At 42.9% G+C, this 23,568-nt stretch overlaps 1 protein-coding gene across 1 annotated transcript in view; it reads right to left on the bottom strand.

The window, feature by feature from the left end:
- Positions 1-6,054: 6,054 nt before the first annotated feature.
- The window catches only part of PIWIL4 (piwi like RNA-mediated gene silencing 4), a 400,590-nt gene continuing 383,076 nt past the window's right edge, over positions 6,055-23,568 (bottom strand). The window contains exon 19 of the mRNA XM_073612470.1: positions 6,055-6,283. Within this exon, the coding sequence (XP_073468571.1) occupies positions 6,167-6,283 (117 nt within the window). The 3' untranslated portion in view covers positions 6,055-6,166. The remainder of the gene's footprint in view (positions 6,284-23,568) is intronic.

The following is a 23,568-nucleotide window of genomic DNA, read 5'->3' as shown; positions in this document are numbered from 1 at the left end:
CCTTGGTAAATACCAGAGGTGCAGTAGAGAGGCCGAACGGAAGGGCCATGAACTGTGAAGAGTCTCTGCAGCAAAATGCAGGTAGCAAGGATGAGCAGGAAAGATGGGCACTTGTAAGTAGGTTTTAACCCCAGCTAACGGCCGAAGGGTTAAAAGCACCCGTTTTTGTGGCGCTTCCGAAGCGCTGCCTATTCATTTCAATGGGCAGGGGTGGTGTAGGAGCGCACACCGTCCCAAAGATGCCACTTGCAGGAACGGAAGGGCCATGAACAGCAGGAACGGAAGGGCCATGAACTGTGAAGAGGCTCTACAGCAAAATCCAGGTAGCAAGGATGAGCAGGAAAGATGGACACATGTAAGTAGGCTTTTTGTATATCCATTAAACCCAAGAAATCTGGTAAACAGATGCAATGCCAGATCTGTCTGATTCAATCCAGCATTTATGGAGGTGAATGTAAACTTTCAGGGACTTGAGGTCAGATATGGAGTGAATGCCACCATTTTGGTTTTGGGAAAGTGAACAGATTGGATTTAAACCCCCAAAACCTTCCTGCACTAGAGACTATGATGCCCTGGTCCAGAACTTCTGATGCCCTGTACACACGGTCGGATTTTCTGCTGGAAAAAGTGTGATCGGATTGTGTTGTCAGAAATTCCGATCGCGTGAGGGCTCCATCGGACTTTTTCTGTCAGAATTTCCGACACACAAAGTTTGAGAGCAGGATATAAAATTTTCCGACAACAAAATCCGATCGGTTAAATTTCGATTGTGTGTACACAAATCCGACGCACAAAGTGCCACGCATGCTCAGAATAAATGAAGAGACGAAAGCTATTGGCTACTGCCCCGTTTATAGTCCCGACGTACGTGTTTTACGTCATCGTGTTCAGAACGATTGGATTTTCCGACAACTTTGTGCGACTGTGTGTATGCAAGACAAGTTTGAGCCAACATCCGTCGGAAAAGATACATGGATTTTGTTGTCGGAATGTCCGAACAATGTCCGATCGTGTGTACAGGGCATGAGAGTACCAGATAGAGATCAACACATTTCTAAAGGGATAAATAGAGGTAAGAGGTTAAAGACTGAGGAAGGGGCATGGAAAGAAACTCAAGCTCACCAGATGCCCCTCCAATCTGGAAAATGGGGGTTAACCTTAAAGTGGTAGTAAACTCAATTTTAATACTTGTACCAAAGGTTTACCTGTAGGAACTGTCAATATCTCCTAAACTTGCACAGTTTAGGAGATATGCAGAGTGCATGCAGCCAGTGACGTCACCCGTGCTGAAAATGACTGCTCCCATGTGCATGAACAGGAGTGACGTCATCACACCCCCGGTCACTCATGTAGCCAGAAAATGTGAACACAGAAGGTAGACTGGGAGAAGGCGGAAGCCCTCTCAGCGGTGACAGAGCGACGCTGGACGGCTTCATTTTAAGGTAAGCACATTATGACATTGCCTTGCAGGGGAATTTCTTTTTTATTCAACTGCGGTTTACTGCCACTTTAATACGAAGGTGAGCTTGCCGGTGATTTTGGCAGCATTGGAGAATTTGACACTTTTGTGGGGCTGTGATGTGGAAGCTAAGGGCAAATTGAAACAAAATAAATAATTGCAGAATGGGGATGGCTTAGTTTCCTCTCTCAGCTGCCCAAACACAGGTAGATTCATACGAATGTTTGTGCAAAAAAAAAAAAAATCTCATTTGATAATGCCATTAGAGACTTGACCAATGTCGTTCAAAATTTCAATTTTTTTAAGGCTGCTTTCACACTGGGGCAGGGTCCATTAGTGGTAAAGCGCCGCTAGTTTTAGCGGCGCTTTACTGTCGTTTTAGCAGCGCTTTTCGGCCACTAGCAGGGCGGTTTTAACCCCAGATAACAGCCGAAGGGTTAAAAGCACCCGTTTTGTGGCGCTTCCGAAGCGGTGCCCATTCATTTCAATGGGCAGGGGCGGTGTAGGATCGCTGAAAAGATGCCGCTTGCAGGACTTTTTTTCCCGACCCGCAAGCTCACCGCCCCAGTGTGAAAGCACTTGGGCTTTCACACTGGGGAGGCATGATAGGTGCTTTTCAGGCGCTATATTTAGCGCTAAAATGCCTGAAAAGCGCTTCAGTGTGAAAGGGGTTTTAATGTTCAATTTATGAGTGAATATCGTTTCCCCAAAGAAAAATACATTCACTGTTTGAATTTTGTTAGGTTGAGAAAAAATTTCCATCCCACTTCCTCAATGTTTTCTACACTACGGTCAAAAGACAGCTTAAATTTGATCCTATTCCTATCAGAAGATTAAAAGAATGCTCTGGAATCAAAAATCTACCTGTGTGGCCAACTTTAGGCTTCTACTGTTGGGGAAAGCGAGCGGTTTTACCTTCTGTAGAAACCTTAATGACAGCATCTAGAGGTGGTCCAAAGAGATATTGTTCCTTTAGGACCATGACGATTAAACACTTCTTGCAAGAAAGTTCCACTCTCCAACAATTTAGCCACAGGGCCTTACTTGTGTACTGATAATAGACTAATACAATAAATAATTTCACAGGCTTCTAGCAGCTATTGCAACCAAAAGTCAACACAAACATCTGTTCCATGTGCTCAATGTTCTGGCAGCAGTAGTTAGATCCACTTAGTCCCCTTTCACACTTATACGACTTGTCCCACGATTTTGTACTGCAAAATCGTATGACAAGTCATTCTCCATGATTTTCAATGACTACCATTCATATTGGCACGACTTTAAGTCGTGCTGACTTCAAAGTAGTCCCTGCACTAGTTTGGTCCAATGTCCGTGTGAGTTGATGTCCATAGACCTCAATGTTAAACCCTCAAGTAGCATGCAAATTGTACCTGAATAATAAAGACACGATTTCAGTATGACTTTGTAAGCACAAGCTGAGAATGGTTAATGCCAAAGTCGTATAAAGTAGTACTGCTCCCAAATCGCGGCCGTAAAATCGCGCGACTTAGAAGTCGCACAAGTGTTTGAAGGGCCTTAAAGAGATTTTTTTTTAGACCAGTCACACATGGTGAAAATCAGAGCCTGCCAAGGAAAGTATAGTTCTATAAAGGGCCTCCAACCACCTAATTGTTAAGTTCCTAAATGCAGGAGTGTCTTCTGCGGGCCATGGTAGGCACCTTGTGAAGGCAAAAAATGTCTAGATCCAAAATGGGAATGGATTGCTTTAAAAACAAAAATCCTTACTAAGCAGGTATAGAGGCAACAACCACTTAGGGTTACCAAAAAGCCTATCAGCGAGTTTTTAATCTTCATACAGAAACAGCTAGAAGAGCAGGTCCTGGAAGACCCCAAGCAAAAAAAAGCACTTGTAGAACCTGTTCTAGCTTCAGAATGGTACACACCACATTTTTAAAAGACAAAATGGTCTTCTTTAGATTAGGAGTGAACTGTAGCTCTTCAGGGTGAAAAGGTGTCAAAGATTTGAGCCACTCAGAATCAAAGTCTCCATGGCCGATGGTTCAGAAGCCATAAGGCCGCAAGCAAATGAAATATAAAATCTGCTAGAGTAGGCTTGGGATCAGAATCTGCAAACAATTGGGTACTTTGGATCATGAAGCTCTGCATAACTGTAGTCAAAGTAGCTGTTCTAAGCTGGGAGAGCACCCCCGCCATGCACCCCCCCCCCCCCATTCACTCACTTGTCCCCATTTGTGTGGTTACACACCGCTTTTATATCCAGTGGCAAAAACTATATTGGACACTTGATATATCCCTGTTTCTAATAACACAGGAAGATACTTTTTGGATGGACTTGCATCTCAGGTCACAATTTTCTACCAGGCGGAATCAGGACCCCTTGTCTCATCCTATATCACAGCACTTTATCATCATATATATTCTTTGTCCTTCCATTTGTTTTTGTCCAACTTGTTCCTATTTTTTTACCACCCATTTTTTCCTTTGACTGACTGACTGCAGATACCATGGCTAGCCATTGAGCTGTTTGTATCTGGGAACAGTGTGAATATCTAGTGCATTTGCATTATCACGCTGTCCCTTCAGGAACTGTATGGGTTAGCCTGCCATCTCAGGTAGTAGGGGGTTTCATAGGTGCTATAGGGGTGTGCTATCTATTGGGGTAGGGAGGATCCTCCCCCCACTTGCGGGCTTCGCCTTTTTTATGAGGGATTATATACTGTTTACAGGGAGGGTATAGATTGGTGGGATCCCCCTACCGGTATTTCCACCATATCTGTCTTTTAGGGGTGGTTGTGTACACTTCTTTCTGTGTTCAGCTTTGTATAGCTTAATAAACTTTTTTGTAGTTTACTCTGTTTGGTGTGCCTTGGTCATTTAGTTTTTTATTTTTCCTTTTATACTGTAGTCAAATCTTCAGCCAAAAGACACAACTGACAGAGCCAAAGAGGACCACAAAGAGGGAAGATACCAAAATCAGATGGCAGCCTGATTCCAAGTTACAGACATTGCCCCTATAATTGGTGTGCTGCAAGCAGTCCTTGACCCAATACTATAAGCATCCTTGGGGTCAACCAAGCAGGACCATAGCTCCTGGCTGAAGTCACTGTAGGTGGTTAAGAGGAACAAATCAAAGTTCCACATAACTCTTTGCAGCAGCTAGTAGATGATTTCTTTATATTGCTTGGTGGGAAAGAGCGCAGAGTGTACACACACATATTTCACCAAGAGGGAACACATCAGCACTCCAACCCACAGTTCTAACCCCTTTCACAGCAAAGCCAGTTGGAACTGAGAAAATAATTGTGCCCAGCAACCAATAAAAATGAATGCATTCCCAGTACCAGGTTTGAGTCCTCAGAGACAGGTCAAGCAAAGAGTAATGCCAGCAGCTCTAGAAAGTGCTCTGCAGCTAACTTAAAGTGGTTGTAAACCCTGTTACACCACTTTTACCTACAGGTAAGCCTATAATAAGGCTTACCTGTAGGTACCATGAATATCTCCTAAACTTGCACTGTTTAGGAGATATTGACTGTATTCGCATGTCCCATATACGTCATCAGCACATGCGCACTGAAGAAACGGCTCGCTCGTGCCGCTTTTACAGAAGCTGTGCCATGACCGGCGGCACCCGCACGCATGTGCGAAAGTGACGCAATAACAGCGCCGGAGCCCACGAACTCGGAAATAGCTCCGGGAGACATGTCGCCGGTCACAGTGTTAGGTAAGTATTTCATAATGAGATAGTATGCAAACTAACTCATTATGCCTTTGTCTTGCAGGTTGGGTTTTTTTTTTTTTTTTTTTTGAGTTTACAACAAATTAAACTAGAGCCAGTGTAGAAAATTTCCAAGCTTAACCTGTTACTTCAGACTCCCAATATGTCCAGTCCAGCAGGGTCTGAATGAAGTGTGATCCAAAAGCCAGGCTGATGACAATAACTGCAAGTTAGTGAGGAACACCAGCAGCCCTGAAGAAAAAGGTTTTAACTGAGGAAAAGGATAAGGAAATAAATAAGACGTCTATCTTCCGAGGACACTGGTAGTAGGAGAGGTTATCCCTGTGCTGACCCAGAGTTTTCCGTTTGCTAGTGTCCACTTCTTTAGGATGTATAGTATAACCTGGATGGTTAATCTGAATAAGAATGTAAGAATGGGTTCAGATCTGAACATGTGCTATTAGGTGCGCACATCGTGGGTAGGTCAGCCCATTTTAATGGGCTGCACTACCGCAATAAACACGGAGAAAGAGGTCTTTGACCTTCTTTTCCAAAATAGTGCTGCAGCAACATGCGGTTTGGCACATGCAAAAAGGTGCCATGGGTAACGTCATGATGATTGGATTTCTGCAGGAAGAAAATTTTGCTGACCAGACCTCGGTGAATTTTAATTCATTACCCCTGATCTAAACTTTTAAACAAAGTCCCCAGCAGACTGAAAGTGTAAACAGTAAACTTTTATTAAACTACTAGTAAAATTGTACTATAAAAACATTTTCAAAACAATTCTTAGTTATACTCAAAAGAAAAGTACAGACATAAAACCATAACCTGTCATTTAGTGAAACGATCTAGCTCTCTTCACAATGACTGCTAGATATATTTCCAATACAAGCTGTAGTATAAATCAGCAAGGATTTCTAAAGGTGACACCATACAACAATAACAATTTAACTGACACCAAAAAGTATGCAAAAAGCTGTTAATATGGAAGATCACCAGTTGAGAGCTCACAGGTAAAACAGAGTATCAGAAAGCTCCATACTTGGCTCCCGGTGAATACTTTGCCCGACCAGGAAGGTGAGTTTATGGGCATACTGGCATGGAACAGGCACTCGAACCACCCCCTGTAAGATACACAAAGTATCACAAATGTTAAACTGCATTGTTAAATACTGAAGATGATTCTATACTGCCAAACATGCAAACAATTGATCTAAATGGTTAACGGACATATTTTCATATATTTTAAATTTGACAGAGTGGGATATGTGTTTGAGGAATGCGCTTAGCAGGTGTGGAACAGCTGTTCACATGTGTTAACTGTGTTTATAACCATATTTAGATGAAAAAAAAAATGGGTTATATATGGGCCTGTACACATATTCCAAGACACCCTTGGCTGTTTGTCAGGATTCGTAGGTGCAGAATCCTGATGCAAGTAACTATAATTCATCTTGTAACAGTCTGCCTTCTTCAGTATTGTTAGCAAAGTGATAATCCAAAAGAGAAAAAAATCTGAACACTGCAAGCATAAAAGTAAAAATGTATTTATCAGAATTGCCACCTGTTAACTAAAGTATTTCCTTCATTTTCATCTAATATCTGTCAAAAGTCAAAGAGGAATTCCAGGGATGGATATTTTATACATAGTTATATTGGACCAGCTTAGACCATTGTAACTACGTATATACCATACCTGGCTGATGCCCCTGGAAGCTAGAAAGCACTGAAGTAGACACCCCTGCTCCAGTGATCTTTACTTACTTCTGGGTGCCACGCTGAGCAGCTGGTCTACTGCACTGTGAACACAGGAGGTTGCCTGCTTGGCACAAATGCCATTCAGAGAATGTTTGCATTTTCTCATTGAATGTAAAAATGTTCTCTGATTGGACGAGATGTGTGGGCGCAGGGATCTGTGAGTTATTTTTCGATCAACCTGCTGGCTGTATGAATAAAAAAAATAACCTCAAAGTGTATATGCTCAACTTTGGAGGTTATCTAACTGATGAATATCAGGTTATTAGAGGATTCTGGCAAATCTCTGGGTGAGAGTCTGTAGACAAGTCACATAATTGAATGCGTTTAGTGGGATGGGCAGACAGATGCCAAGGTATCTACAGACTGTATGTGGAGGAAAGGAGCATATAAAGGGAGGAAATGAGGACACTGACACTTTTGAATACTAGGTCGGCACAGAAGTTGACTGGTGTCAAGGCCAATTCTCAAAGGATGTGAGAGCAAAAAGTCTGCTCAGCATGTAAAACAGGAAAGACAGTGATCCTTGACTTTGATACAGCGAGGAAGAACATATCAAGATTCAGGGCAAAATCTGATAGTTGGAGGACTGCGCAGAAAAGGGGGTCCATGTAATGGATCTAGCCTCCAAGCATAGTGAAGAAACCAGGCACTCTCTTCCTCAAGGAGTCAGCAAGCAAAACTGAGGGAGATGCAACTGAAGGATGCCAATGGCAACATGTTCATGAACATGGTATCAGTGTCAGGTAAAATGTTGTGCTGAAGGGAAGTAATATATATATAATGATACGAGGATTAGATCCAGATATTCTGAACAGTACAGGGACAGGGGAGAAGCTGAAGAAGAGTGCCATTTCTTTTGAGAGCAGGGACTGATGTGAATGTAATATATGTAAAGAGCTGTGTAAATTGTAAGCATCTTTAATAAATAATGGGATTTTTGACTTACCATAAAATCCATTTCTCTGAGTTCATTGACAGACACAGCGCTCCATTATTCAGAACCATAGGGTTATACCGCCCCCTGGGAGTAGGACACTAGGCAGAAAAAAAGACTTGGCTACGCCTATGGGCAGTCCTAGTTGGTATACACCCCCCTCTCTGCTATAGGCCTTCAGTTCAGTAACAAGCAGTGTCAGAAGCATCAAAACTCCTTAGAGGGATGGGTGCTGTGTCTGTCAATGAACTCAGAGAAATGGATTTTACCGTAAGTCAAAAATCCCATTTTCTCTTTTGTTCATTGACAGACACAGCACTCCATTATTCAGAACTATAGGGACTTCCCAAAGCAGTGCCAAACATGAGGGGTGGGACAACGAAAAATCCCAAGGCTAACACAAGAGCCAACCAGGTAACAGGAGCTCAACACAGAACAAGCTGGAGCCCAACCTGAACAATACCCCTTCAAGAAGGAATAGACCCTCTAGAGTAGCCCCCCACAATACATGTCTAAGCACCATTGCGAAAACAGAGAGCTCAGCAACCAGGGGAACTGGGCCAAGAAGCATAGCAGACAAACTGCAGCGCCTAGTACAACAGGTCTGCCAAAGCAGCAAAGGCAGGGGGATTCTGCTCCCCCTCTAGACATGTCAGCTGGATCTTTAGATTCCAGAGATTCCTCTATTGGAATCATAGTTGCCTTGAGCAGCCTAGAGACAGGGGGGTCCACTACTGGTGGAACAGTCCACATCTCAAGGAGGGACTCCTCAAAGGGGTACCTCACAGCAAGCGTTTTCGGAAGCACAAAGGGCACTTTGGACACTCCCAGTCTTCATGGACAAATTTGGCAAAATAAGAGGGAGAAGGAAACACTTTTGCCCTGCAAGACGGCTTATGGGTGCCAAAGGGGAACCAGCCCTCCACCGCAGCATCCCCCATTTTGAAAGGTTTCCGCACAGATGTAATAAATGCGACAACGATGCTTTTTCGTGCACCACTGCAGTTGTGGAGGAATCATCCTCACTCCCTGACAGGACAGGGAGCGTGACCACCAACCCCGCAAGGTGGGCCACGTACGTGGCGGCAGAGCTAGATATAGGATTGTTTGAGACAGACAGAGGAGGTAGGGGAGGGCGGGGGGTGCCATTTACTAGGCTTAATGCCTAAGCGCCACCACAAAAAACTCAGGAGGGGGCCACCAACTGAGATCTCCAACGCCCGCACAGGAGATGACCTAAAAGGACCCCCAAAAGGAGATCGCCCTCCCTCTGGTAGGGGGCGGCCAGGAGGCCAAGCGGGCCGTCCCGCGATCGTGGACGTCCGGTCACCCGCCTCCCAGGCCCAACCACTTCAGCAGGTGGGCCCAAGGGATACCCCCCCAAGTAGCAACCCCTGAGGGTAGAAGGGGGGGCAGTGTGTCCCAAAAGGCCAGAAGCCTGGGCCTCACCAGAGAAGGAAGGGAGGGAGGGAGGGGGTGGGGAACCCCGGAGGGACCGACCACCCCAGGGAGTACCTGCACCCCACACCACGTCCAGGGCAGGAGAGGAGGGGACCCCATACTTACCGATCCAGCAAAGCATGCGGGTAATGCTCCTAGACAGATCCCCTGATCTGAAGGGAATTCACAGAAGTGAATTCAAAAGGTCAGGAGCAAATGTTAATAGAATTCTCCCCTTCTTTTTGTCAGAGAGTGTGGGCAACTTTTAATGCATAGAAGGATTTTGAACAGTTCCAGTGGGTTTGAAGGTGAGGGGGTCTGCCACGAAAATAAGGATCCGCAGTAGATGATTACTAGGGGAGGCCCATAGGATGTGAAGGCAAGACTGAGGATAGTGGGGTAAGAACCCCCTACTATCAGTAGCCGCCTCAATGTATTCCTCAAAAGAAATTCCAAAGAGGAGCTTATATTCAAAAGGCATGTGAAAAAGACACCTTTTATGGAGGGTGTTCTTCTGATCAGCCTTTATGCCATAAGATTCTATGCATATGCACGGAAAGTAAGGACGTTCTGGAGATGTAAAAGAGAGCATTGCTCTTCTTTAGTGATAAATTTTACTAAAGCGCTGAAGTGGAATAAATTATGTGAGAATATATTAAAAGATGCCCAAATAATAAAGCTGCAATTAATATGTGAACTACACAAATACGTGAATGAATAAAATAAATAATTGCGCTGTTATTAACCAATTAATATCACACGGTGCAAAATTCATAAATCCCATATAAAACAATATATGTTTAAATATTTAGATACAAGTGGATGTGTATAATTAAACAAACCTACTATGAATAAATACAGTGAATAAATAGATAGATAGATAGAGTCCACTACTATAATACAAGCGGGAATCTTCTTAGCAAAACCGGTACTCTAAAACCAAGCTTGGATGAATGACAACGAGTTCAGTGATACCGTTCCCCTGCCGGTAGTAAATGGTGAAAAACCCTGCTCTCAACGACCATCCATGATATGGAAAATAGAAACGGGAAACAAAACCATTGCGCAGGACTTTAAACCACGGTGATATGATGTAATGCAAAATAATTTCACTCACATATCCCCGCTTCAAAAGATCGCATTGATCTGGAGGTGGATGAGGAGTTTTCAGCTTGTAGCTGAATGCAGCTGACCATACATTTCAATGCGATCTTTTGAAGCGGGGATATGTGAGTGAAATTATTTTGCATTACATCATATCATCGTGGTTTAAAGTCCTGCGCAATGGTTTTGTTTCCCATTTCTATTTTCCATATCATGGATGGTCGTTGAGAGCGGGGGTTTTCACCATATAGTACCGGCAGGGGAACGGTATCACTGAACTCGTCATTCATCCAAGCTTGGTTTTAAAGTACCGGTTTTGCTAAGAAGATTCCCGCTTGTATTATAGTAGTGGACTCTATCTATCTATCTATCTATCTATTTATTCACTGTATTTATTCATAGTAGGTTTGTTTAATTATACACATCCACTTTTATCTAAATATTTAAACATATATTGTTTTATATGGGATTTATTAATTTTGCACCCAGTGTGATATTAATTGGTTAACCAGTTGCCGACCGCCGCACGACGATGTACGTCGACAGAGCGGCACGGGCAGGCAAAAGGGCTTACCTGTACGTGCCTGCGGCGGTCGGCAAATCTCCCCCGGCGATCGGTGGTGAGGGGGAGGCCATCCATTCGTGGCCCCCCCTCGCGATCGCTCCCAGCCAATGGGATCATTTCCCTGCCTCTGTATTGTACACAGAGGCAGAGGAAATGATGTCATCTCTCCTCGGCTCGGTATTTTCCGTTCCGGGCCGAGGAGAGAAGACTGTAATGTGAGTGCACCAACACACACACACACAGTAGAACATGCCAGGCACACAAAACACCCCGATTTCCCCCCCCCCCCCGTCACAAACTGACACCAAGCAGGTTTTTTTTTCTTCTCTGATTACTGTATTGGTGTCAGTTTGTGACAGTTACAGTGTTAGGGCAGTGAGTGTTAGGCCCCCTTTAGGTCTAGGATACCCCCTAACCCCCCCTAATAAAGTTTTAACTCCTTGATCACCCCCCGTCACCAGTGTCGCTAAGCGATCATTTTTCTGATCACCCAAGTGCAGTATCGATCGATCACTGTCACTTACAAAACACTAAACGCATAACTGCAGCGTTCGCAGAGTCAGGCCTGATCCCTACGATCGTTAACAGCTTTTTTGGTAGCGTTTTGGTGAACTGGCAAGCACCAGCGGCCTAGTACACCCCGGTCGCAGTCAAACCAGCACTGCAGTAACACTTGGTGACGTGGCGAGTCCCATAAGTGCAGTTCAAGCTGGTGAGGTGGCAAGCACAAGTAGTCTTCCGCTGCCACCAAAAAGACAAAAACAGGCCCGTCGTGCCCAAAATGCCCTTCCTGCTGCATTCGCCAATCCTAATTGGGAACCCACCACTTCTGCAGCACCCGTACTTCCCCCATTCACATCCCCAACCAAATGCAGTCGGCTGCATGAGAGGCATTTTTATGTCCTCCTGAGTACCCCTACCCAACGAACCCCCCAAAAAAGATGTTGTGTCTGCAGCAAGCACGGATATAGGCGTGACACCCGCTATTATTGTCCCTCCTGTCATTCCTGGTCTTTGCATTGGTGAATGTTTTGAACGCTACCATTCACTAGTTGAGTATTATCGTAGGGTACAGCATTGCACAGACTAGGCACACTTTCACAGTGTCTCCCAAGATGCCATCGCATTTTGAGAGACCCGAACCTGGAACCAGTTACAGTTATAAAAGTTACAGTTACAAAAAAAGTGTAAAAAAAAAAAAAAAAACACAAACAAAAATATAAAATAAAAAATAATAGTTGTCGTTTTATTGTTCTCTCTCTATTCTCTCTCTCTATTGTTCTGCTCTTTTTTTACTGTATTCTATTCTGCAATGTTTTATTGTTATGTTTTATCATGTTTGCTTTTCAGGTATGCAATTTTTTATACTTTACCGTTTACTGTGCTTTATTGTTAACCATTTTTTTGTCTTCAGGTACACCATTCACGACTTTGAGTGGTTATACCAGAATGATGCTTGCAGGTTTAGGTATCATCTTGGTATCATTCTTTTCAGCCAGCGGTTGGCTAATTAGCCTCTAGACTGCTTTTACAAGCAGTGGGAGAGAATGCCCCCCCCCCTCCCACCGTCTTCCGTGTTTTTCTCTGGCTCTCCTGTCTCAACAGGGAACCTGAGAATGCAGCCGGTGATTCAGCCAGCTGACCATAGAGCTGATCAGAGACCAGAGTGGCTCCAAACATCTCTATGGCCTAAGAAACCGGAAGCTACGAGCATTTTATGACAGATTTCGCCGGATGTAAATAGCGCCATTGGGAAATTGGGGAAGCATTTTATCACACCGATCTTGGTGTGGTCAGATGCTTTGAGGGCAGAGAAGAAATCTAGGGTCTAATAGACCCCAATTTTTTCAAAAAAGAGTACCTGTCATTACCTATTGCTATCATAGGGGATATTTACATTCCCTGAGATAACAATAAAAATGATTAAAAAAAAAAAATGAAAGGAACAGTTTTAAAATAAGATAAAAAAGCAAAAAAATAATAAAGAAAAAAAAAAAAAAAAAAAAAAAAAAGCACCCCTGTCCCCCCTGCTCTCGCGCTAAGGCGAACGCAAGCGTCGGTCTGGCGTCAAATGTAAACAGCAATTGCACCATGCATGTGAGGTATCACCGCGACGGTCAGATCGAGGGCAGTAATTTTAGCAGTAGACCTCCTCTGTAAATCTAAAGTGGTAACCTGTAAAGGCTTTTAAAAATGTATTTATTTTGTTGCCACTGCACGTTTGTGCGCAATTGTAAAGCATGTCATGTTTGGTATCCATGTACTCGGCCTAAGATCATCTTTTTTTATTTCATCAAACATTTGGGCAATATAGTGTGTTTTAGTGCATTAAAATGTAAAAAAGTGTGTTTTTTCCCCAAAAAATCGCTGCGCAAATACTGTGTGAAAAAAAAAATGAAACACCCACCATTTTAATCTGTAGGGCATTTGCTTTAAAAAAATATATAATGTTTGGGGGTTCAAAGTAATTTTCTTGCAAAAAAAAATAATTTTTTCATGTAATCAAAAAGTGTCAGAAAGGGCTTTGTCTTCAAGTGGTTAGAAGAGTGGGTGATGTGTGACATAAGCTTCTAAATGTTGTGCATAAAATGCCAGGACAGTTCAAAACCCCCCCCAAATGACCCCATTTTGGAAAGTAGACACCCCAAGCTATTTGCTGAGAGGCATGTCGAGTCCATGGAATATTTTATATTTTGACACAAGTTGCGGGAAAGAGACAAATTTTTTTTTTTTTTTTGCACAAAGTTGTCACTAAATGATATATTGCTCAAACATGCCATGGGAATATGTGAAATTACACCCCAAAATACATTCTGTTGCTTCTTCTGAGTACGGGGATACCACATGTGTGAGACTTTTTGGGAGCCTAGCCGCGTATGGGACCCCGAAAACCAAGCACCGCCTTCAGGCTTTCTAAGGGCGTAAATTTTTGATTTCACTCTTCACTGCCTATCACAGTCTCGGAGGCCATGGAATGCCCAGGTGGCACAAAACCCCCCCAAATGACCCCATTTTGGAAAGTAGACACCCAAAGCTATTTGCTGAGCGGTATAGTGAGTATTTTGCAGACCTCACTTTTTGTCACAAAGTTTTGAAAATTAAAAAAAGAAAAAAAAAATGTTTTTTTTTGTCTTTCTTCATTTTCAAAAACAAATGAGAGCTGCAAAATACTCACCATGCCTCTCAGCAAATAGCTTGGGGTGTCTACTTTCCAAAATGGGGTCATTTGGGGGGGGGGTTTGTGCCACCTGGGCATTCCATGACCTCCGAAACTGTGATAGGCAGCGAAGAGTGAAATCAAAAATGTACACCCTTAGAAATCCTGAAGGCGGTGATTGGTTTTCGGGGCCCCGTACGCGGCTAGGCTCCTAAAAAGTCCCACACATGTGGTATCCCCGTACTCAAGAGAAGCAGCAGAATGTATTTTGGGGTGCAATTCCACATATGCCCATGACCTGTGTGAGCAATATATCATTTAGTGACAACTTTGTGCAAAAAAAAAAAAAAAATGTCACTTTCCCGCAACTTGTGTGAAAATATAAAATATTCCATGGACTCAACATGCCTCTCAGCAAATAGCTTGGGTTGTCTACTTTCCAAAATGGGGTCATTTGTGGGGGGTTTGTGCCATCTGGGCATTTTATGGCCTTCAAAACTGTGATAGGTAGTGAGGAGTAAAATCAAAAATGTACGCCCTTAGAAATCCTGAAGGCAGTGATTGGTTTTCGGGGCCCCGTACGCAGCTAGGCTCCCAAAAAGTCCCACACATGTGGTATCCCCATACTCAGGAGAAGCAGCTAAATGTATTTTGGGGTGCAATTCCACATATGCCCATGGCCTGTGTGAGCAATATATCATTTAGTGACAACTTTTTGTAATTTTTTTTTTTTTTTGTCATTATTCAATCACTTGGGACAAAAAAAATGAATATTCAATGGGCTCAACATGCCTCTCAGCAATTTCCTTGGGGTGTCTACTTTCCAAAATGGGGTCATTTGTGGGGGTTTTGTACTGCCCTGCCATTTTAGCACCTCAAGAAACGACATAGGCAGTCATAAATTAAAGGCTGTGTAAATTCCAGAAAATGTACCCTAGTTTGTAGGCGCTATAACTTTTGCGCAAACCAATAAATATACACTTATTGACATTTTTTTTTTTACCAAAGACATGTGGCCAAATACATTTTGGCCTAAATGTATGACTAAAATTGAGTTTATTGGATTTTTTTTAGAACAAAAAGTAGAAAATATCATTTTTTTTCAAAATTTTCGGTCTTTTTCCGTGTATAGCGCAAAAAATAAAAACGGCAGAGGTGATCAAATACCATCAAAAGAAAGCTCTATTTGTGGGAAGAAAAGGACGCAAATTTCGTTTGGGTACAGCATTGCATGACCACGCAATTAGCAGTTAAAGCGACGCAGTGCCAAATTGGAAAAAGTGCTCTGGTCAGGAAGGGGGTAAATCCTTCCGGGACTGAAGTGGTTAATAACAGCGCAATTATTTATTTTATTTATTTATTGCTCTTCTTTAGACGACATGGAGAATTATAAGTTATAATCTTACAGCTAGATTAGGATCATCAGAGAAACTTTACTAGTGATTTCTCCACTCCAGTTTGCCATGGTCTGGGCAATAGACAAGGTGACAACAACGGGTTGTAGGACGAAGTCTGCCAAGGCAAAGGAGGACTTCAAGAGTGTCTCCAGACACCTATAAAACTAAATCCTTAAAGGAGGGAATACCATGAATGGAACCGGTAGACTGAATTATTTAATGTGAGAATGGCTAGATCTACAGTAGGAGAAGTCGATCTCTTCTTGAACTCCTGTTCCATAGGGTTCAAGACATCAAAATTATCAGGAGGGGGGTATAACCTTTTATTACTTATTCTGTATTAATGCCCACACAGATTGTTCCAGGATAGGGAAAGGCTTTCTAGCAATTACGTTCTTTAACGTGCTCTGAAGAATATGTGGGGGGTGTATCTATCCAGAGACCAGAATGCACTGCTTCAATCCATTAGCAAGCATGTGGCTCTGCTAAAAAGTCAGTGTCCCCTTTATCTTCTGCAAAAAGAAGTGCACTAGATAGTTCGGGTTGTATTATCTGAAGATAATCAAGGGGTGGAGAGGCAGTAGAATGTTTACAAATGTTAGCAACTGATGAATCCAGATGTGGCGATAGCCTTTGGATTAGATGGAGACATAGTGACATAAAATTCTGGCTTAGTCAGACAGGCTGCATGTTGTGCAGCTGTGAGAGAGCCCTAATATGTAGGGGTATGAGAACCCCTGGCTCTCTGACAACACCCCCATCCCTAGAGGAAAAAAAAAGAGGTGGGATGCTTTTATATAGTATATAATATGTGTAGTATTCATTAGTTTGCTTTTGCATTGTTTGTGTATCAATATCATCTTTGATTATTGTTCATGTATAGGCATATCGCAGTTTTCTAATTATTGCCGTGGATTCTGAGAAAGCAATACGATTTGCAAAACGTGTCGATCTACTGTGCTTATCTTTTAACGTATTGATCTACTCAGTCGAAACATAATGTTCAACGATATGGGCACATGTTGCTGGTGTATGTTGTTAATGTTTTTATCATTTATAATAAAGCTATCATGTTTTATTAATTTTTGTTGTATATTCTTACTGAGGCAAATTTGAAATCCCGGTATACATGAATCGCTCACTTCTGCTTGGTGAGTGGTTGTGGTTACATAGGGTTTATATGAATACACTGGTTTTGCCAGTGTCCAAGCACCTGAAGGTAGCGGCATAAAACCCATGGTCTAAGAATCAACTCCTATGTCCTGTAAAATATTTTGCACCTTCAAAATTGAAGGCATGTTGGGTAAAAAACCCCAATAATCCACTTTAAATAACGGTCGCAATGTAACAAAACAGGAAAAAAACCATGTGAGTGAATATTTTCACAAGGCACTCTATATTTGAAGCTGATCTCAAGACAAATTAGGATATTCATGACTACTTGGGTTAAGCTGTCAGTTTCAGGCGAATGGAGACTGGATAGGGCATAACCCTTTCCAGCTCAGCTAAGCCTCAGTTTTTTTTAGCAAGCAATCAGGAGGGGAGGGATCTCTGTATCCTGTGATGTACTCCAAACAGGTAATCGGTTTATAGGTAAACAAAAAATACAAATTTGTTAAGCGTACATTATAGAACATAGAGAAAGTGATATTCATGACTTTGGGTGTCCCAAAGAACTGAAAACCAGGGGTGGACAACACAGCAACAAGGCCTACGTGCCCAAAATCAGAAGAGGGAGAGCCCTACTACAAAGAAACCTGCAAGACATTCTGCTCAAAACTGGCATCCACTGAGGCTTAAACATCTACCTAATAGTACTTAGTAAACAAGTCAAAAGGAAACCAGGTAGCAGCCTTTTAAACCTGAAGAGAAGCTTAGTGCCGAATAGCTCAGGAAGCACTAACATTCCTGGTGGTATGCATTTTGACTAGGAAAGGGGAACCTTGCTCTTGATACCATATACCTGATAAATGAACTGATGAATAAACCTAGAATAAGTGGATTAAGAAAGAGAGCCTGGCACATGTGAGGATCTTCAGGCAGAACAAAAAGTGGATCAGACTGTCAAAATGAAACTGAAGACTGCAGATAAACTTGAACAGCTCAAAAACATGCAAACAGTGAAATATCTTTTTCATTTGATGCTTAACATTAGAACATAAAGTTGGTGATACAATGTCCTAATTCAGGTGCAATGAATAAATCACCTTGGAATAGAGGACCGAGGACTCAACACCAACTTATGCTGCTGAAGAACCAGGAAAATTCCTTGCAGGAAAATGCAGCCAAGTCAGAGACCCTGCAAGCTGAGGTAAGCATCACCAAAAAGACCCGTCTGGCATATAAGAAGCAGCAAGAGAATCTCTCAGAAAGGTTAAAAAGGAGAAGACTACAAAAATGTCCAATTGACATACATCACAGTAGGGGGCACTGGAAAAACTTCGAACTTTTTTGCTGGCCACCATGAACAAAAACCAGTGACTTTAGGCAAAGTGTTAAAGAGTAGCTCCAGCCCCCCCCCCCCCCCCCCAAAAAGTTAAAAGTCAGCAGTATTTGTAGCTTTTAATATAAGGGCACTTACCTGTACAAGGATCCAGTGTTGTCCTCACCCGAGCCGATTCTTCAACTGCGGGTCCAGGCGCCGGCATCTTCACAGCATAATATGAATGGTCCCGCAGTCTTATGGAACCTGTGATGTGTCCCAGAAGGCTGTGGGGGAAGGAGGGGGGCACTGAACTTCTGCACCGATCGCCGCGGCGATCTGACCAGAAGTGGGAGCGGGTACCTATCAAAACAAGATACCCACTCCCCCCCCCCCCCCCCCAAAAAGTGGCAAATGTGGCAGAGGAGGGGGAGGATGTAAATATTCAGAACTTCTCCTTTTGGGTGCACTTCCTCTTTAACTTAGGGCCAGTTCACACCATAGAAATGCAGTCCGAATGCGTTCCAGATGCTTTTCTGGATGAATTATACAGCACCCTGCAAGCAAGCAAGGTCACCGGATACGCTGTATCCCATAGATCACTGTCCACAGGATTCAGTGCTGATTGGCAGACATTACAGGTAGTTTCTGCTATTGTATGAGGGGTCCGGGAACAGTCCCTCTTGGCCATTAGACCATAGCAAGCGATCAGTTTGAAGCTATCCTCTACCCCGTTTATTGGTGTTATGAGCAGGCCAGTAAATCAGGACCAATCCATTGCAGGGAAAATCTTCTGCAGGTACATCCATCACCTAAGGACACTAGCTAAAAACTGAGGCTTAGCTGAGCTGGGTTGGGCTATGTCTGGGAGGCGATTCTTGCTTTTTTTTTTTTAATTTGGCCAGTGTCCATACACCTGAACCCAAGTAGTCATGAATATTAATTCTCTGGGTCAGTAGTACACTGCTGCCATACAGCTTGATTACAGCAGCACGCCCTAAGCCTTCTGATCCCGCATTCTGGGTACTGGTTTCGGGTGACTGCTTCCTGATAGTAATGATGATTTACTGCTTCCTACTTCTAAGTGACAGCTTCCTGCTGCACTGTCCATCCTTGTTTCTCCAACATACTGCTCCAGTACATATAGCCAGCCATCCTTGCACACATCTTCCTGAGATTACTTAGTAAAAGTGCTCTAGGGAAGAATGTATTAGCGACCTTCTATGGTTCATACATTGTACTGATATATTGCATCCTAGTTTGGTACCCCAATTGCTCACTGATGGATAAGACCGCTCTCTAGAAAATAATCCACACCGCATAGAAAATTGTGGGCTGTAAATTTCTCTCTCTAGATGATTTATCTTGTTGTCTTTGTAGAGCAGAGAAAACGGTGAGAGATTTGTCCGATCCTGGTTATCATTTCTTTGAATTATTGCCATCTGGTAGACAGTTTAGAAATATAAAAATGAGGACAAACAGATTTAGAGAAAGCCAAGAGGTCCTGGGTTACTGTTTGTTATAATAGGGTGGTCTTATTTTTAAAGACGGGAATGTTTTAGTATTATTTGAGATAAATTTATATATATATATATATATATATATATATATATATATATATATATATATATATACAAATCCAATATTTAGTTCTATATATCTGCAACTCACATTCTTCCTCCTAAAGACATATAAGACCAAATAAGAGGTGCTCTATACATACACAGTGTAAAGGTGTCTCTAACACAATATTAATGTGAACCCCTTAACCACTTCAGCCTCGGAAGGATTTACCCCCTTCCTGACCAGAGCACTTTTTACAATTTGGCACTGCGTCGCTTTAACTGCTAATTGCGCGGTCATGCAATGCTGTACCCAAACGAAATTTGCGTCCTTTTCTTCCCACAAGTAGAGCTTTCTTTTGATGGTATTTGATCACCTCTGCCGTTTTTATTTTTTGCGCTATAAATGGAAAAAGACCGAAAATTTTGAAAAAAAATGATATTTTCTACTTTTTGTTATAAAAGAAATCCAATAAACTCAATTTTAGTCATACATTTAGGCCAAAATGTATTCGGCCACATGTGTTTGGTAAAAAAAAAATGTCAATAAGCGTATATTTATTGGTTTGCGCAAAAGTTATAGCGTCTATAAACTAGGGTACATTTTCTGGAATTTGCACAGCTTTTAGTTTATGACTGCCTATGTCATTTCTTGAGGTGCTAAAATGGCAGGGCAGTACAAACCCCCCCCAAATGACCCCATTTTGGAAAGTAGACACCCCAAGGAAATTGCTGAGAGGCATGTTGAGCCCATTGAATATTTATTTTTTTGTCCCAAGTGATTGAATAATGACAAAAAAAAAAAAATTTACAAAAAGTTGTCACTAAATGATATATTGCTCACACAGGCCATGGGCATATGTGGAATTGCACCCCAAAATACATTCAGCTGCTTCTTCTGAGTACGGGGATACCACATGTGTGGGACTTTTTGGGAGCCTAGCCGCGTACGGGGCCCCGAAAACCAAGCACCGCCTTCAGGATTTCTAAGGGCATAAATTTTTGATTTCACTCCTCACTACCTATCACAGTTTTGAAGGCCATAAAATGCCAAGATGGCACAAACCCCCCCCCCCAAATTACCCCATTTTGGAAAGTAGACACCCCAAGCTATTTGCTGAGAGGCATGGTGAGTATTTTTCAGCTCTCATTTGTTTTTGAAAATGAAGAAAGACCAGAAAATTTTTTTTTTTTTTTCTTTTTTCAATTTTCAAAACTTTGTGACAAAAAGTGAGGTCTGCAAAATACTCACTATGCCTCTCAGCAAATAGCTTGGGGTGTCTACTTTCCAAAATAGGGTAATTTGGGGGGGTTTTGTGGCCTCCGAAACTGTGATAGGCAGTGAAGAGTGAAATCAAAAATTTACGCCGTTAGAAAGCCTGAAGGCGGTGCTTGGTTTCGGGGTCCCGTGCGTGGCTAGGCTCCCACAAAGTCCCACACATGTGGTATCCCCGTACTCAGGAGAAGCAACAGAATGTATTTTGGCGTGTAATTTCACATATTCCCATGGCATGTTTGAGCAATATATCATTTAGTGACAACTTTGTGCAAAAAAAAAAAAAAAAAAATTGTCTCTTTCCCACAATATAAAATATTCCATGGACTCGACATGCCTCTCAGCAAATAGCTTGGGGTGTCTACTTTCCAAAATGGGGTCATTTGGGGGGGTTTTGAACTGTCCTGGCATTTTATGCACAACATGCTTATGTCACACATCACCCACTCTTCTAACCACTTGAAGACAAAGCCCATTCTGACTTTTTGATTACATGAAAAAAATTTTTTTTTTTGCAAGAAAATTACTTTGAACCCCCAAACATTATATATTTTGTTTAAAGCAAATGCCCTACAGATTAAAATGGTGGGTGTTTCATTTTTTTTTTCACACAGTATTTGCGCAGCAATTTTTCAAACGCATTTTTTGAGGAAAAAACACACTTTTTAAAATTTTAATGCACTAAAACACACTATATTGCCCAAATGTTTGATGAAATAAAAAAGATGATCTTAGGCCGAGTACATGGATACCAAACATGACATGCTTTAAAATTGCGCACAAACGTGCTGTGGCAACAAAATTAATACATTTTTAAAAGCCTTTAAAAGCCTTTACAGGTTACCACTTTAGATTTACAGAGGAGGTCTACTGCTAAAATGACTGCCCTCGATTTGACCTTCGCGGTGATACCTCACATGCATGGTGTAATTGCTGTTTACATTTGACGCCAGACCGACGCTTGCGTTCGCCTTAGCGCGAGAGCAGGGGGGACAGGGGTGCTTTTTTTTTTTTATTCTTTATTATTTTTTTACTTTTTTATCTTATTTTTAAACTGTTCCTTTCATTTTTTTTTTTAAATCATTTTTATTGTTATCTCAGGGAATGTAAATATCCCCTATGATAGCAATAGGTAGTGACAGGTACTCTTTTTGAAAAAATTGGGGTCCATTAGACCCTAGATCTCTCCTCTGCCCTCAAAGCATCTGACCACACCAAGATCGGTGTGATAAAATGCTTCCCCAATTTCCCAATGGCGCTGTTTACATCCGGCGAAATCTAAGTCATAAAAAGCGCTTGCTGCAGACACAACATCTTTTTTGGGGGGTTCGTTGGGTAGGGGTACTCGGGAGGACATAAAAATGCCTCTCATGCAGCCGACTGCATTTGGTTGGGGATGTGAATGGGGGAAGTACGGGTGCTGCAGAAGCGGTGGGCTCCCAATTAGGATTGGCGAATGCAGCAGGAAGGGCATTATGGGCACGACGGGTCTGTTTGTCTTCTTCTTGGTGGCAGCGGGACACTACTTGTGCTTGCCACCTCACCAGCTTGAACTGCACTTATGGGACTTGCCACGTCACCAAGTGTTACTGCAGTGCTGGTTTGACTACGGCCGGGGTGTACTAGGCCACTGGTGCTTGCCAGTTCACCAAAACGCTACAAAAAAAACTGTTAGCGATCGCAGGGATCAGGCCTGACTTTGCGAACGCTGCAGTTATGCGTTTAGTGTTTTGTAAGTGACAGTGATCGATCGATACTGCACTTGGGTGGGCTGGGCTGGGCGGAGGGGCAAAACGCAGGTGCTAGCAGGTATCTGGGCTGATCCTGCTAACACTGCGTTTTTGGGAACCCTAAACTGCTGGGGACGCTAGTATAGATCTGATCGGATCAGATATTGATCCGTTCAGATACTATACCACTAAGGGAGGTGTACGGTGCGTGAGTGGGTGTTAGCGGTACTGGCGCTAATCTGACGCTGCTTGGGTCGACGCATATCACCGCCGGGCGATCAGGGGGCTAAACCTTTATTCGGTAATAAATGGCGGGTGCCCTGACACTATAAAAAATAAATGAACTAACCAGCGTCACCTGTAACGGTTATACGGTGATCAGTGGTGAAAGGGTTAACTAGGGGGCAATCAAGGGGTTAAAACATTTATTAGATAGTATATGGGGGTCCCTGTTTCTATAAAACGCTGACTGCGAACCTATATATTTACGTCCCTAACTAGCGGAACCAGTGACATTAATACAGCGATCAGAAAAATGATCGCTTAGCGACACTGGTGACGGGGGGTGATCAAGGGGTTAAAACTTTATTAGGTGGGGTTAGGGGGGTACCCTAGACCTACAGGGGGCTAAACCTAACTGCCCTACCACTTCTAACTGTCACAAACTGACACCATGCAGTAATCAGGAAAAAAAAAAAAAAAAAAACCTGCTTGGTGTCAGTGTGACAGGGAGGGGTGATTGGGGGGGGATCGGAGGGGGGATCGGGGGTGTAATGTATGCCTGGCATGTTCTACTGTGTGTGTTTTACACTTATTGACTCAGATGTCTTCTCTCCTCGGCGCCGGAACGGAAACTGCCGAGCCGAGGAGAGATGACATCACATCCTCTGCCTCTGTGTACTATACAGAGGCAGGGGATGTTTCTCATTGGCTGGGAGCGATCGCGAGGGGGGGGCCACGATCGGATGGCCTCCCCCTCATCTCTGATCGCTCCCAGACAAATGCCGACTGCCGCTGGCACCAGGGGGGGGTCCTATCGGACCCCCCGCCCGCGGGAAGGCAAT

This window comes from Aquarana catesbeiana, linkage group LG02 (genome assembly GCF_042186555.1).
Source record: "Aquarana catesbeiana isolate 2022-GZ linkage group LG02, ASM4218655v1, whole genome shotgun sequence".
Lineage (NCBI taxonomy): Eukaryota > Metazoa > Chordata > Amphibia > Anura > Ranidae > Aquarana > Aquarana catesbeiana.
Note: the sequence above shows the minus strand (reverse complement) of the source record. Positions and strands in the feature narration are given on the sequence as shown.